The following is a 16,504-nucleotide window of genomic DNA, read 5'->3' on the forward strand; positions in this document are numbered from 1 at the left end:
CTTTTGCACCTGTATTTCCCCAAGGTAGACGTATTGCGACTCCGGGATAGATGATCATACATTCGCGTTGACAGTACTCACAAGTTCACGTTTGGTCATAGGGATTTATATAGCCTTCGACTGCAGCAGCTCTGCGTCAGATAGACCATATGAAGTTTATAAACGACCTAAACTTTCGAAACTACAGCGGATTTCATTGTGTAACCTCGTCCAAACTCGCATAGACGGCGGAGCCAGCTTTCCATAGGCAATATTGAGAAACTCCGTAGCCACAAGTAGCACCTGGCAAAGCAACGAGCCTCCTACAATCATGTTGCCGAGCGGAAATTGAGGAAAAAAACACTGATACGGATACACGTCTCTCGGGCATCGGGTACTTGCGGAGGTATTTTCGCGCCCACTTATAACGACCAGGACGGTCATGCGGACTGATTTCGTTGTATCCGGAGTTCTTAGTACAGCCAAAAAATTGCTTATTAGAGCCAAAACATGCAGGCGATGTAGTATCGCTTCGTTCTTCAAAAGGCCGGTGTGTTAGTCTGCTCCTATATACTAAGCATGCCCTGAAAAGGCGCTTTCTAAAGTCCCAAATGCAGGCATGTATTTCTCCATAGCCCTGAGGCTCTTTAGTGACCTTATAATACCAGTTAGTCATTGAAGCGTTCCCGATTTGTGCCGGGAAATACGTCGGCATCCTCGTACGATCAGTGGCAAAGATGTAAGCGTGCAGCGACGAAGCTACCGTATCCGCCGATCTTCCCGTTGTCTGTGCGCTGACGTATGCGGTCGCAGCCTCTTATTCCGTTAAAAGCGAGTGGTGCGGCCATGGTTGTTCGCTTTATCCGAGACACAGTGCTACAGGCCTAAAGCATATTTTGACGGTATCTTCACCATCGCTCATTATAACTTCAGCCGTTATAAACAGGATCGACTGTGTCTATGCACAACAAACTGTATTATGTAATACGGTTTGAACAGGCTTATACCAAATAGCCGAAAGGAGCCTTGTGCGGGTAAAAATGTGCTTGAAGTATACAGCTCAGCAGCTCCAAGGAGCAAAGTTGCAAAGACACGCGAATGAGAACCAAACCCAGCGATGTTTCTTATCAAAATCCAGTAATTCCAAATCGTACTCGCAGACGTGAAAGTTGTAGTTGAGTTCTCTCATATATTCTGTATATATCATGTGACTGCTGCTCCACATCACGCAAAGAGATAAAATTCGCCAGGCCTGTGTCTTAGAGACTTTCGTCCTAGCTTGTATGGCATAGATTGCACATATACATTACGTTCGAGGAAAATAATTGATGCGAAATGAATGCGCAATAATAAAATTTCGGAAGAAGAACTGGAAATTTTGCAACAAGCCTACGCATATATCGGTGGAGGAGCGAGGACTTGCGTCATCGCGGCCATCGTAACCCATACGCATGCGCAGTGGGCGGGATGAGATAGGTCCTTTGCATTTCTCGGACCGTGCGTGGGTGTGCGTGGTGGTTTTGACGCAGTATCTAAGCTGAAAATACTGTCCCCACAGTATTACCCTGCAAAAATGGCCGCTGATAACGATACACAGCTCGTTCATCGGTTGGGGCATTACTTGACCCGTTTCGGTCGCTGCTTCAGCCTCGGAAATCACGAGCCGCTCTTTGCATCTAAAAACGTCTACTCGAAAACTCGAGCAAGGCCCAGCATGTGACTGCGGATCACTGAGAAGCCGATCCCCAGCGTTTTGTGAACTGTCACAACCTGCTGTGCTTTCTGTGATCCACTGCGCGCCTGCTCGAAAAAGTTTAGAGCTGAACTTCGTCCGGAGGCTATAGGACCATCAAGCAAAGTAGCAGAAAGCGGTGGTAGTTAAGGAAGGTATACAAAGTTATCTCGACTTTTGCTGTCTTGTGCTTTAAAAGGTGGCGCTGGAAATTCATGCGCGTATGTACGGCATGCATGGTGAGACGAGTCTCGTGAGAGCCGATGAGTGAACACACTAGCTTTAACAAAAACATTGCAACAGAGGTCTCTCCGTGTTATTGTTTGCTTGACGGTCGTTTCTCCAATAGTTGGCTTTGGATGTCCCAAGGTAGAGGTACTGGCGAAGGAGGGGACGCTCCGCATTTTTCAAACGCTGTGTGCAGTTCAGCATTTGTTTACGAGCCTGGAAACTAGAGCCCGCAGTCCACTGGCTGAATCTTCGTCTCGGGCTTCCCGCTTTTTTGACGATGTCCATGGCGCCGGAGAGACGCGAGCCGATCGAAGCTTAGACGCGTCGGGGAAGTCCCAGGTGATACTGCCGGACCGTCTTTTGTGCGGTTGCGAAGATTGTTTTTAGGCACCATAACCAACAGGTATTTATTTGTAAAAAAAGCGTATTCAAATATTGCAACGGATTTGCATAAGCTGACAGCGGCTAACTTAAACGAATCATAAGCAGAATATAGATAGATAGGGAAGAGAAAGCAAGGCAGGGATGTTAACCAGAAACGCTTTCGGTTGGTTATCCTGCACTTGGGAAAAGGGATGAGAGGATTAAAGAGGGGAACAGAAAAGGGACGAGGAGCACAGTCACAATTTCTCACTCAAGCCGGTGGCTATCCGGTCACAAAACAGTGCCTTGTATGCCTTGAAGGCAGTCAACTGTTGTGGGCACAGACCGAAGATCTTATCCGACGTTAAAGGACATGGATCGAGGCGGTCCAGCGCACAACGCAAGTGCAAGACATAAGCGGAATAAAATCCGCCTGCTGTATAAAGCTATACTGCCTCATCAACAGCATGCATTTATATCATACCCTCGTAGTTTCAAGCTGTTATAGAATCAACCCGTTCAAGACATATCAAGTAGACATATAAGCAGTGTTATTACAAAAAACGAAGCCAATGCTATTTTCATTTCGTTGTGGTACTTAGTGCAAATGGTTGTAACGGTGCATCTTTCTCGAGAAGCAGCGATAAAAAAGCGATTCAAGAAACAAAGTCGTGGATTTCAGAGAGTATCTTCATTTCCCACAGAATGATTCATGAAGGGAGGCTATGATGAGGCTTATTTTCGAACGCGAACGGCTGCGTCTAGTGCTATCCAACACAACGTATTGTTACGCAAATTACGCTGCGTTGCGCATCAGGAACAGAAGGAAGAGGTGGAAGCGGCGTAGACTGGGACGGGTATAAGAAACCAGTAAATCTTGACAATTTTACTTCTGCAAAATGATGCAATGCTCGTGTAATGAACATGTCTTATTTTTAGCAAAAGCTGCTGCAAGAACCGAAATGACAAAAAAAAAAAAAAAAAGAAAACGTGGTATCATGAAGCTATTATATTTTCGTCCCTTTAATGCCTCAGCGACCTATAGAGCCTCGATACCGAAACACAATGGGAAAAGAAAAATATATTCTTAGCGGTCATAAGAGAATACCTCGCATGATGATCCATGTATTCTAGTGTCAAAGAAAACAAAATGTGCACTAAGACTAAAGTATAATGAAACCCGTACTTAACCAATATATCTTGCCCATTTTAATTTTACTGCTGCAAAATGTTGCAAGATATTTGATATGAGCATGGCTTATGTCCCGCAAATGCAATCACAAAACATTGCGACGATCGCATCATCTATGTGCGCGATGTGTAATTGTCCAATGTAGGAGATCAGTGATATTTTTTTCTTTAAATTTTCATTGTCACAGTGCATCGGCAAATGGCTGAAGGCAGACAAGTAGCTCGGCCTTGTTCACTGAGGTAAAGGGGAGATGAAGAGAATGTTGCGCAATTCACTTACGTTATTGAACGGTGTCTCTAGCTCCCTCCAAAACGATAAAGCAGGAGAATATAATCCCATGCGGGAGAGGGATAACGGGAGAGCTGGGCTTTCCTTTGATCCCTTCATTTATCCACGCAACTGGCTACTGTGTAATCATCATTTATCCTATACCATGCTCAATGAACCAGAGAGGCGGCGATAACATTTCTTGAGCCATCGTTAAAACACTAGTGCCGCAGATCGACGGGACATATGGGGATTGAAACCTTTTTGTGACGCGCCCGAAATTCTCTCGCCATCCCGAGACAGTTGTCATGTTCACTTGCGAAACACTGACTGGGTAACCTCATTGCCAGTGGAAACAGTAAATATCACTTTCAAAGGCAAAGGGCGAGTTACTTCATAGTGCGACCGCGCTAGAGCCACGGCTCTCTAGGCGGTGACTGTAGAAATGCCTCCTCCTTTCAGCGAAAAAGTAACAGCGGAGGCGCCCGCAGGGCGCACAGAAGCGCTGCCATGTCGGCGCGGTGGCGGCGGGCGCTGCCCCTGGGTAAGCGGGCTTAGCCACACAGCTCGCCGCCGTCCGCGGACTACTTTCGTCGCGAGGGTGTGCGTCCGCGCCGCCTTCTCACGCCGCCTGCGCAGGCTGCGATGCGCGCGCGCGCTGCTTTTCTTCTAGCTGTCAAACGCTGCCGCCAACTGCCACCAGTTGAGTCACAGTCCGCCAGTCTCTGCAGTTCGGCTTCTCGGTGATCCGCAGTCACAGGCTGAGCCTCGCTCGAGTTTTTCACGTAGGTTTTTAGGTGCAAAGAGTAGCTCGTCATGTCCGAGGCCGAAGCAGCGACCAAGACGGAGGAACAGAAGCCGGCGGCGGCAGCGGCGGCCGCCCCGGCGGAGGAAGCGGCGGCGGCCGCTCCACCGGCCAAAGAAATGCGGGCCATCGTCCTTACCGGCTTCGGGGGGCTCAAGACTGTCAAAGTCCTCAAGAAACCCGAACCCGCTGCCGCGGAAGGAGAGCTGCTCATTCGAGTCAAGGCCTGGTAAGTATGTCTGCTCCTCGACAAAGCTATCCGGGCGCTCTTTTTTCGGCGCGTTCACGCGGACTGGAACTGCCAAATTTCGGAATGGGCGGTGTCTGTAAGACTGGCTGCCGCGGACAGGCTACCAGACGAGGTGCTGCCACAGCCGAACCGGGCCCGTCACGAGCCCGCTTTGTGGCTATGACAGTTCCTTCGGCTGGAGCAAACACCCCCGGCAAGTGGGAGCGCGCTCCCGCCTTCCTGCATCAGTTTTTGGGCAGACAGGCGCGAGATGGTTTTTTTTTTTTTTTTTTTTTTCGCTCGTTCGTTTCCAGACTGCTGTGCTCGCATCCTATTCTGGCAGATACGTTCAGGTTATTGGCGCGCTTTTCTAACGACTTTGTTGTGCTCGTCTGGTTTCTTCTATCGTTGGTCACTTTATCATGACAGGAAAGTTCAAAATTGGAACAGATGACTAGGCGTACCGTGTATGAATAGTATAGCACGTTTCGGACGGTTGTTCCTAGTGTAAGGCGGCGGCGATTCTTGGTTCTTTTGTTTTTAGAGCAACAGCTGTACAACTCGGAATAATTTTTGCTCTTTTGGGGATTGTGACGGCGAGAGAAAAAATGTAAGCGCATCAGCGCTGTTCTGGTTGTGTTCGCTGCTGCATATATTCCTTTTGTTTGAGACACCTGTTTACATCTTCGAGAGCTAATGCAGCTGTTGCAAATTCTTCGCCGCTGTGTGATTTGCCGTAATGAGGCAACACGCTTTGAATCAGCTTTCTGCCACATGCTTGAAAGTGAATGTCGGCCGTAATAGATGACGCCGGTTTTTTGGGTAGGGGTATCGGCGGTTGAGCTTAAGCTTTCCGTTAATACCCTGATATCCTGTCAATTCGGGCCCCAAGACGGCTGGGGCTGTCTCGTGCGTTCCGCGAATGAAATCCCTAAGTGATTGTGTTTGACGGCCACATTTACACAGAAGCCGGCATTTCGCGGTATTAAATGTACGCGGTCACACGCGGTCAGCAAACTTTGGCATTGCGTTCTCCGGCAGTGCAGGAAACTGCTAGCGGCATAGGAGCAAAGCGGATGCTGTGGTGATACTCACGCTTAGCGTGACACACACAACTTTCTTGGTTTTGCGAAATACGGCCAAAAGGAAGTTTATTCCGTTTGCGCACCGTGACGCACAGCCCGCCAGCGCGTCCTCAAGGCGGCGTCGCTGAGTCAGTGATGCACGGCGGTGAACGGGTCGGAGGAGGATGAGTGACCGGGTAACGTGGAATGTGAGCGTGTGCCTCTTTCCGCGCCGCGTCTGAGTGCTTTTCTGGCGCTTTAGTGGTGGTTTTGTAGTTGGGTTGGGCGGAACTGCAAAATATTGCTATAAATGAAACGGCAGCACATTTCGCCATGACCGCATTTGTGACTTTTGCGATCTCCGAGGCTGCTGACAGGGCCTGTTTCGCTCGCCCAGGGGACTTTCGGGTTGACATGTGCGCCTAGCCGTGCAGATGAGCCTTTCGGCTCCAAAAAACTAACATCTTCACGCTTTTGTACGCGTTAACGGGGGTCCGATGCTCCATGTGAACCAGTTGCTCTTGCTGCCACTTGGATGAAACTTGCGGCAGGATGTGGTATGTAGTGCGCTAGGCTAAGATCAAGTGGGTGGGGCCGGGCTAGCAGCCGACGGAGGATTTACGGACATCCCTGATTGGGGGCGTTAACATCTCTCCCAACTGGTATCCCTCCAGCAACGGAAAATGCTTTTTTTTTTTTCCCATTCTGGCGATATGCTACGATCTCTATCCGAATTGGTGCCCCCGCCCTTACGCTCGTCAAGTGTCTCAGGCTTCGACACTTAAAGCAGTCGACTGCCAAAAAAATCACGGCGACATTTGTCTCCGTGCGAGGTCTCAGTGCAGTCTGGCAATGAAGCTAGATTATTTCTGGTGGGTAACTCATTTTTGCGACAGTTTTGGATGTGCCGCCCGTCAAGTTCAAGACACCAGTTAGTCCGACGGAGATTCATTTTGAATTTTTTTTTTTTTTATGCTTACGGGATTAACATCCCGCGGCTGTTTGTAGCTTTCGCCGAGATAAGTCTACGAATTGCTGCTGACGGACGGTTATAAAAGTAGCAGTGTTGAGACCGTCGTGTTTGCCGCTTTAGTGCGGATTACTGGGGCCGAAGCTAGATTGCAGGGGATTGAGTTTAGGCTACATCGCTAGGATTGGTACTTGCCTTGGCGAAAACTTCAAGCTTTCCGTTAAAGCATACACCATGTTGCAAAAATACGCCCCTTCACCCATGCCTCTTCCTTTCAACCTGTGGCGAACATTCGTTGCTGCCTTGTCGCTCTCGCCGCACAGGACCGACTAAAGTCTTGTTTCACTCTTAAGACCGCGCAAATTGAATGCTCAGCCGCATAGTTCGTGCGCCGTTGCCCTCGTGTAGACTTTCATATTTGCTTCCGAGGAAAACTTGCTGCCTGCCCGGTTGCGCAGCTGTAGTAGGAGGCAGTGTGCCGCCGAGCGAGCGTCGTCGCGTCAGGTCATGTTTGTGTCACGGTGGAGCTGGGCGAATCGATTTTTGGGCCCGCTGAACCGTTTGTGGGGTCCTAGCTGTTATTATGCGCGGTCTTCCCGGCATGATGCGACTGCCTTGTACAAGCTGTGTCCGAAAGCAACTAGAGTCAGTATGTACCCGCGAGGAAGCTCCTCAGGTATCGATTCATCCCAGAAATATCTTTCGCGCTGTCTGCAATCGTCAGACTTGCTCCCATGCAGTCGTAAGTGTTTTCTTTTTTTTTTTTTTTTCGACTTCCTGCTCAAACTTTCTCCCAAGTTTCCGTACATCGAGGCTAGTAGCAAAGCGAGCAGAGGCTTTGAAATCATTTTCACAGCCGACATGCATCCGCGGTGGGGGGCGGGCCCTGTCGCCGCCGCGTCGCCCGTGAATCCGTCTTTCTCGATTCTTCCCTGGGGAGCTTGTTATCGGGCGGGCGCGTGACTGACAGGCGCGTCTGTATATTACTCTTCTAGCGATAAGAGTTGTCTGCTCTGCAATACGGGTGTAACTTGTTGGCCGCGTCACTCCTGCGTGATCGTGGCTTTGCGGCTGTGATGAACCGCTGTGCTCCCGCAGTTGTCTCCTTCACTTTTCTCCCTCCCCAACCGCTTCTCTCGGCATGTTCGCACTACCGTTGTCGGCGGTCGCTTTTGAGCCGCGCTCTTGTTCATCGGTGCTTGCGACCTGTGGCCTCCGCTTTCTCTCCAAAATACCAGAATGAGCCTGAACACGCCCCTTGGAATGGTGTGCATGGGCGGTTTCGCTAGTCATCTCTCAGTGGCCGCTATCGATTTTCCAACTCAAACGTTGACTCGCTTTCAAGGCTGCATGGCTGGGCCTGGTCCCCTGTTAAAAGTGGTTCGTTTCATAAGAGCAAAGCTGTCGCAGCCACAATGGGGCAATTACTTCCTTTCTTTGGCCTTGGCGCTGTACACAATTCGTGATAATAGCCCCCGCGGCTAAATATGGAAATCTGCCTGCGACTGTCGGCGACGTGGTGAACGGCTGGAAACTATTCGAGCGCGCCGGCGGCCGCACGCCACTGACTGGTTGCGGGTGACGGGACTCTCACGTTGGGGCCGCATTTCTTTTGTCTTCTGAAACCGTCACCGACCTCGGTTCTCGTCTTCCAGGCCCGGTGACTCATAGCTCACGGTGGGCGTCAGCCGTTAAACGTCGACGCCGCGATATGTAGTGCACCATGATGTAGTGTTCTACAGGGTGATGCCTTGGTATTCCGTTTGATATGGCGGCATGACTACGGGGTGATTTTCATTACCACGAGCAGTTCGGGCACCCATCGACATTCCCGACGAGGGACGTAGTCTCAGATCGCCATTGGATATCTGACGTGATTCATGATTAACCGCGAATTAACATTTTAGGTCATCTGAAGCTCTCCGTTCTCGTGCAGATTTCGCAAATGAGTAGATAGTTTCCATCGGACTCTGTAAAAAGGCGTGCCGTTGTGTAGACCTTAATGGAGTTTGTTGCGTAGTCAGACCTAATTAAAATAACTATTTTTTAAAGGCGATAGTTACGATCGCTGATCAGTTCGGCAAAATTTCGCGATTCGCCGGCGACAACGCAGAGCTTCAAGGTACAGGTCATGGCAAACTCGTGTTGTGAAGCTGATGCGCTTAAGCATGTCCAGCCCTCCTCCAATCCCTCAGCCATTCATGGTGTATGTCCTCTCATGGAAATGGTTGAACTGCAGCAGTGCGGGTACTCGGGGGGTGGCTTGCGGCGGTAGTGGTTTCCTGCAAGAAGTTGGGCAACTTTAAGAACGAGTAAACCGATGATCGAGCGAAAGCAATCTTCTGCCGTTCATTTCCTCTTGCGTTTGTTGCTGGGACACATCTTCGGGATCTATAGACAACGAAATTGTACATCCCTCCAAAGAAATAATTGAAACCAATTTCGTTTTACGGCGAGCTGCGTCTCGCTGGATTGTCCACCTCGCTGCGGCAATGGAAGCGGCGTTTTTTACGCGAGACGAGAGTTGAGTGGAGCCTTCGCTCTCAGAATATCTCCTTCGGAAGCTGCCCCTCAGTTCTCGACAACTTAATCTGCAATGGGACGAAAAAGTAAAGGGGATATGTGAGCGAAGTGTACAGAAATGAAAGGGGTGGAAACACGTTTGCATCCTTTCACGCAGCCGAGTGCACTTAGTGTCTTCGATGGGGGCCCTCAGCGGCACCGCGGAATAGTGTTCATGCATATGTTCTCGCAGCTTGTAAGCATGTGCAGGAACACTATTACGGAAGGGAAGAGGTATAGTCCTCCGAAAGAGTCTTGGCAGCTGCCCGCTCTCCGCGGTGCTTGTGTGGCGCGCGTTCAGCGTGACTGAGTGACCCGAGAGACGCTGCGGCCGAATGAACGTTCCGGGAATACGCGCCGAAGCCATGCGTTTCTCCGCCGGAGTCGACGAACGACTTTCCGCCCGTGTTTCGCGAGGCGAACTTCGTATTTCGAGGCTCCTCGTTCGCAGAAGCGGGCGCTCCGAGCACCTGATTCGCGGATCAGACTCCTAACCCTTTTGGTGTTCCGATTTGGCGACAGTTATACAGGAATTTCCTACAGAATACTGCATTCACCTCGACACTGCTCCAACAGACCATTTTATTGCGGTCGTTCAGTACAGTGTGGAGCGTCATGTGCGCTTAAACGCGGGCTCGGCTCCATTTAACAATAGTTTTAGTTTACCGTGATCCACCACCGCGCGTTCTACTGCGCATGCCCAGATACCCTTGATGCCTATAGATGGCGCCACATACTGGTTGTCGGTAGTTGTCGGCACATAGACCTGGCGCGTCTAGACCAATCAGCTTGTGCGCCCCGCCCACGCGCGGTAGTGGGTCACGGTGGCGGATCGCGGTTCAAGGTAAGCGAAATCTCTATTGTCGGCGCGATTACCATGAAGCTCGCGTACTGCCTGTCCGGGTATCAGCGTCGTTATCGCGAAAAAAAAGAAATTGTATGGTCTCTTAAGGTGCTAAAAGGTGAACGGCGAAAGCCTACACTTCCTGACTTTATCATTCGCCTCTTCTTTTTACCTACTTTCTTCGTTCTCTTGCCCTCTGATTTCAGTCGTTGCTACTCATTAAGCATTTTCAGTCATTTGTAATCGAAGTGTAGTCGTTAAGTCATCGTTAGACGTGTTGGTCATTAGAAGTCATTAGTAGGTCACGTTTGTCGTTACTATTCATTACTAAGCATTTTGAGTCATTTCTAATCAGCTGCGTTACCTTGAACGCATCAGTTTACCGGCGTTCTGTTTGCAGAAAAGGAAAGGCGCAGTATCTGTCACTCGCGGAATCTCGCGGACAAATCTCGCCGACGCGAGATTTTCACCGTGAGCCTGTTACGGGAAGGTTAATGTATTTAGATACTTGCAGGATAGTCTCAACTGGACAGCAGCGTCTGCCTCCCACGTGATGCTAGGGAGGGAACTATATTACGCGGTTTCATTGCGCCAGTGAATTAATATCCGAAATTAACGATATCCTTAGGTCGCCGCGTCGCTGTGTTCAATGGTTAGCTTTTCAACTGCTGATTCAGAGGACGCGGGTTCGATCCAGGCCACGGCGGCTGCATTTCAATGGAGGCCGCGGTGTACCGTGTGATGTTTGTACGGGGGGGTCAAAAGTTCCCAGGCCACAGGGTCTGCTTCTGAGCAGTATAGTCGGGCAGCTGCGACGGCTCCAAATCTCAAAATACATGTGGATGGTAGAAGCATTATTCTAACCTCTGAGATCATTTATAGCTTTGATGGGATCTCACGTGTCAGAATATACTGTTTTATCGAAAATGTTACTTTAACATTTAAAAAGTAAGCATTACAATGCTTAATTTTGACTTTTATGTTGTAAGATAAATTTATGTATGTCTTGTGAACGCTGTTCTGTTTGAATCATAATTGTGAAACGCTGGAAGAAATTTCAAGCATTGGTTAAAACGTTTCCAACAGTTTTTTTCGACGAGCATTAATTTGCGACCATGCCACTTGTGCATGCCATTGAGTTCATGCGCTGCGCCATTATTTTGTGAATGCCTTCCCAATTTTAAACCTTCTGTTTGGCACGTGACCTCAATTACCCGTTAAACCCAGCAACATATAAGCTTCTCTTTTCACCCGTTCGGTACTACTACCCATGCGACATCCCTTCAATACAGCTATAGAAGTACCGCGGTATGCGTTTGGAGGTATGCAGGAGTTGCGTGTGATGCTGCACTGCCGAGCTCGTGTCGCTCTCGGTGTTAGTCCTTGCAGAGCGCTCGTGCTGCATAGTCTTTTTCAGCCTTCAATCAATATCTGGGAAAAATAATTCGAACACTTATTTGCAACATTACATAATTGTTAAATAAACGTTGATGGCTTTGAATTAACGCTTTACCGAAACAAAAAAGTGGCGTCGTAATATTAGTTCATGTGCTATCTAGAAATTGTTGAAGCTTACTTTCGATAACTCTTTGCTCGACCGGAAGGGAATTTACCGCTGGTGGAGCCGGCTTTGTAGTCAGTCTACGGAAAAACAGAGTGGGGGGCACTGCAACAAGTGTCGTTCTGCTTTGTGCGCGCATTTCTCCGAGCGCGTCCTCTGCAGCCAGTGTACTCGAGTGGCCGGCGGCGTCAACAGGCTGCGATTGCCGCCCACCAGTTTGCACGCAGAGGTCGATACGGGGCCGACGACGATCGAAGTCTTTCTGGCCCGGAGCGATGCCATCCGGGCGGAATCCCTTCGGCCAGGATTTCTCCCGGTGGGCGCTTGCCTCATCCGCCGCGGGGTATGCGCCTCCCTGCCGGCTTTGATTTGTCCATTGGGTCCGAGTTTCATCGAGCTCCACGCTCTCCTGCGGAGATCTCTCGGTGCAGCTGCTGCGCTTTCACGTGTGTTCCATATGGCTGTGCAGCCTGTGCTTCGCATGGCTCAAGTGCTGTGCGCGGGGAGCTCAGCTTAACAGCTTCGGCGCTTTGATGCAACACTGTATATCATGATATTCAGGACATTGAGAACCTCTTGTTTGGGCTAGTTAGTACACTCTGAATAAAAAAAATACGGCGCGACAGGCGGGGACAAAGAAGGCGAACAAACGATGCTAGACCTGTCGCCTTCTATGTCCTCGTCCGTCTTGCCGTATTTTTGATTGAGAACCTATAGTCGCGGGGAGTTCCGTACCGGCGTCGTTATGCTTCTCTGATGTTTGCTGGCGCGCTCTTAGCATGGTGGCGCGTGTTTACCTGCTATGCCGCGGGCGTGCCTTTCTCGAGCACGCAACTGGCCGCAACTACTCGACAGGCATGCCGCTGTGGTGAGCGCGCACGCTTATCGTTCCTTTGTTTGGACTTGGGCGTGCGCCCCTGAAATAGAAGGCCTCTCTGTTCTCCTTGGCTGAGGGCAGTTGCCTCAATGTCCAAAACACTCCAAGAGCCGCGCTGAGCGACTGATAGTGCCTTCCGCGGGGCCAGCCTAGTCTTACCGCGACCGTGCCTTTTTGTCGTAGCCCATATCGCTCGGTGCCTCCCCCGTGGGCTCCACTTACTTGGCTACCGGTTTCTGCTCTTATCGCTGCTCTCTGATAAGGCTGTTAGTGAATCGATGGTGGTTCTCGAGTGCTGTAGTTCGGGGATTTGATGCGGCCGTTTGTTCTCCGAACACGCGCGTCTATATAACGCGATCTCAAGGTTCTCCGTATTTTCGGCCGAACATGTCTCCTGTTGTGATGGTGGTTTTCTCCGATAAAAGTAATGGCGCAGCGTAGGGCATCCAGGCTCTTTAATCCGATTAGCTTTAAACCTAAGAAGGCCGTCGTCAAATCTCTTCACACAGCGCTTAGCTATCACAGTGACAGCGGGTGAAAAAAAAAGGAAAGTGGTTGCCTCAGCTATCCGCATCAGACTGTTTCCCTTGTGGTTCAACTTGATAGTTGGGCCACTCTTATCAGATCAAATGATCTCCGACGTCGCGGTTTTTTTTTTAACGCGATAGCGTTAAGGGCCCGGCCGTGTCGCAGAAAAGTCGGTGGCGTCGTCGTCGGCGGCCGCCGTCCCGCGTCGTCCGGCGTTGGCCGTGAGCGAAAAATCCCAGAAACATTAATAAATAACGAGTAGGAGAAATCGCCTACCTGAGGAATCGAACGTGGGCCTCCGGGGTTCGAGACGAGCACGCCAACCACTCCGCCACGCCAGCTAAATGGTTTGAAATGGACAAAGGCGCGTCTACTGATTGCGGTGTTGTCTCAGAAATGTCCCTTAGAGAAGTGTATTGTGGCGTATAATAATAAATATGAGCATGTAAATTGCAGAATTACAGTACACGCAGTTTTTCCCGCTGTACTTCCTCTTCGCTTGGCGTGCACGTAGCGCCATCATGCGTGTGGCGCACGGAATAAGATAGACAGGGCATGGCCGCCGAGATCTTCATCGCGCCGGCTCGGATCGGCAACGATGTTAGAACAAGTAACTACCAAACAGTCATGCTTTGGACAAGTTAACGATGGTTGTATAATGTGAACAAAGTATTTGGGTCACTCAAAAGCGCGGCAAGCAAATGAGTAGACGGTGCGAACGGGGCGCGATAACGCTATCGCGTTTCATTCTTAAAGGCGAAGCTTAAGCGTCCGTCAGTTTTTTTTTTTTTTTTTTTTCAGTAGCGAGAAATGTGGCAAATATTAAGTGTACGCACTCCTGCTCCACTATTGACATTGTGCTCGGCTTATCGTTATCAATTCTCTACACTAAACTGCATTATCTGTCTTCGGGCGAAGGATATGTCGCTATACTTCAGCGTACGCATTAATTCGCATCTCGTTTGGCGCGGTAATGTTGGCTTTTGCAATCCGTCCCTGTCCATACTTGGCGGCGCACACCATACTTGGCGGCGCACTACGTTCTTTGGCAGTGACTACAGTTTGGAGTCTGGCGTAGCGCTGCCGGGACAAGAGAGGTGGACATCGGAGCATTCTGTACGCAGCAGTCCGCAGACTGGAGCTCTCTTATGGCTGTCACGGAACGCGTGACGACGCTACAGTTCTAATTCGGTTCCGAAAGTGGGGCAATAGCGTAGCTTACTCGCGTTTTAAACGAGTTATGGAGCAGTGTCGATAGGACGTCTACGAGGCAGCTACGCTGTCGAGTTTTCCAACATTGCACTATGGGCCTAGCCAACCCATTTTTCAAGCGCGAAGCAGCAGTCACGGCGGCATTCATATTCGTTGCGGTGCAAGTTATTACATTATCGATACGCGCTGCAGCCATCAGCTGGGCGTTTTCTTAGCGCCGAAGGGACTTATTGCACAGCTTCTGATTTAATTTGCCGCAAAATGTCAATATGCCGTGCGTAAGTGGCTTGAAAGTCGCACACGTGTGGGTGGCGGCGATGAAACAAAGGTTGTCATTGGGCGTACTTTTTACGCTCGCTATTGTAATGACACGTGTGCATTGTAGCATACCAAACCCATGGTCATTACCCAGGGGACCCGCCGAGTCCGCAGCTCTTCCCTGGCCCCTATACGTTTTGACGAAAGTTTAGTCTACGCGCGGATACGTGGCGTGTGAATTTATGGATAGCGTGAGAATTCAGTTGCGGTCAATTTGCCACGTAATTCTTTCCTCTGTTTTGAGTAGGCCCGTTAGCGTCTCCATCAAAGCCTCGTCACCCAGAGCACGCAGTGGGCGATTCTGCCACAAGTAGGGGCCGTTAAGCATCCACTCCCTGCGTGCGCTCGCCATTCTGCGGCTCTTCCTCGGGCCCCGATGGAAGTCGTGCAGCATCTAGGGCGCGTTAATCAATGTTACTGCTCTACTCTCTGCGCAGCTGGTGGGCAAGGTCACGTGGGATGTCTGACCACGCCACGTGCTTTGACACTGCGCGAAAAACGCGTGGAGTCGTCGAACGCGCTCTATCGGGCATCCGAGTCCCTATGTAGTGAGGCAGCGCTCCTCGCGCCGAATCCAACTTGTGCCTGAGGGGCGTGCCTCTGCGGGCTCGTTTCGCAGACTCATTTTGGCGCTAATTGTGATTGGTCGTTGTTTTTGAGCGCCTATAGGATAATGGGGCTCTCTCGCTTCACGGCGAGTGCGCGCCCCGTACCAACTATACAGCGTCCACTGTTCTTCGATGCCCAGGCGACGGGACATTAGCGTCGTCTCGCCTGGTCACCGTTTTTCAGTGTTGTAATTTGTAACACCCCTTTCAAAAGTCGCAAGAGAGGAGGGGGCTGGGGGGAGTAAATGCGCGTGCATTTAGCGAGAATTTCTTGTGTGCAATGCTTGCTGGTGGCACGTCGCTTAGCGTGAGCCCTGTCGGGAGCAGCACTGTGTGCAGACCGCTGCTGCTGAACGGCTCAATTTCCGGGGTGCAACGCAGCGAAAATAGAAATCTGGCGCGCAGCTGCGGGCGCTCATATGCGCCAGCTTGCTACAGCGTCGCCGCTCGGGCGCCCAAGGTGTTTATCGCGTGCGTTACCAGCTGCCTTCTAGTAGTCTGCGAGCGCCCTAGATTGTTGGGTTCTGTACTGCCATTTAATTTACATGCGTAATTTGGAAAATTTCTCCAGCATATTGCGTACGTTATCCCTTACTCGTCTTCTGAGCTACCTAATGTCAAGAACTGTTTTCCGCGCCATTCTTCGAATGTCTCCTTGCTTTCTAGGCGACGGAACATTCATTACTGGGTTAGCTTAGTTTTTTTTTTTTTTTTTTTAACGAGTGAGGATGGAGACGCCCGTGGGCACACAATTCCTTGAAGCCATACATGCCGTTTTTTGGAATTGCTTTGATCTTGTATCGCGTGCAAAGCAACGTTACTTACGGCTCGACTTGCATTTGTTTCTCGGAGCCCATGGAATTCGTTCAATTTCCTACCTCTCCTGTAAATAAGTGTCACTTCGGAAGCGTGGGAAAGACTAGTTGGTTGGCATGATTTGACTCCAAAGCAGCGCTAGACGGACGCAGTAGTGGAACCCTCCGGATCAATTTCGACCAGTTGATTCGCAGTCTTCACTAAAGCGACGCCACGCTGCGATTGAGCCATATGCTAACAAGCATAGGCAGCGCGCAGAACTGTTTGCTCCTTTCGAAGTGCTTGGCCTCCGCGTTAAAAAGCTGTCAAAATTCTCTGACGAAAATATTGATTTTTACACGTTAGG

The 16,504-nt window shown here is 50.2% G+C and overlaps 1 protein-coding gene across 2 annotated transcripts in view; it reads left to right on the plus strand.

Annotated features, from left to right (window-relative positions):
- Positions 1 to 4,424: 4,424 nt before the first annotated feature.
- Positions 4,425 to 16,504, plus strand: part of LOC146205486 (putative NADPH-dependent quinone oxidoreductase VAT1L) — a 43,392-nt gene continuing 31,312 nt past the window's right edge. For both annotated transcript variants that reach the window (XM_084590183.1, XM_084590184.1), the window contains exon 1: positions 4,425 to 4,798. In XM_084590183.1, coding sequence (XP_084446309.1) covers positions 4,581 to 4,798 — 218 coding nt within the window. In that variant the 5' untranslated portion in view covers positions 4,425 to 4,580. The remainder of the gene's footprint in view (positions 4,799 to 16,504) is intronic.

Source organism: Amblyomma maculatum, chromosome 1, assembly GCF_055883805.1.
Source record: "Amblyomma maculatum isolate TAMU_Amacu chromosome 1, ASM5588380v1, whole genome shotgun sequence".
Classification (NCBI taxonomy): Eukaryota; Metazoa; Arthropoda; class Arachnida; order Ixodida; family Ixodidae; genus Amblyomma; species Amblyomma maculatum.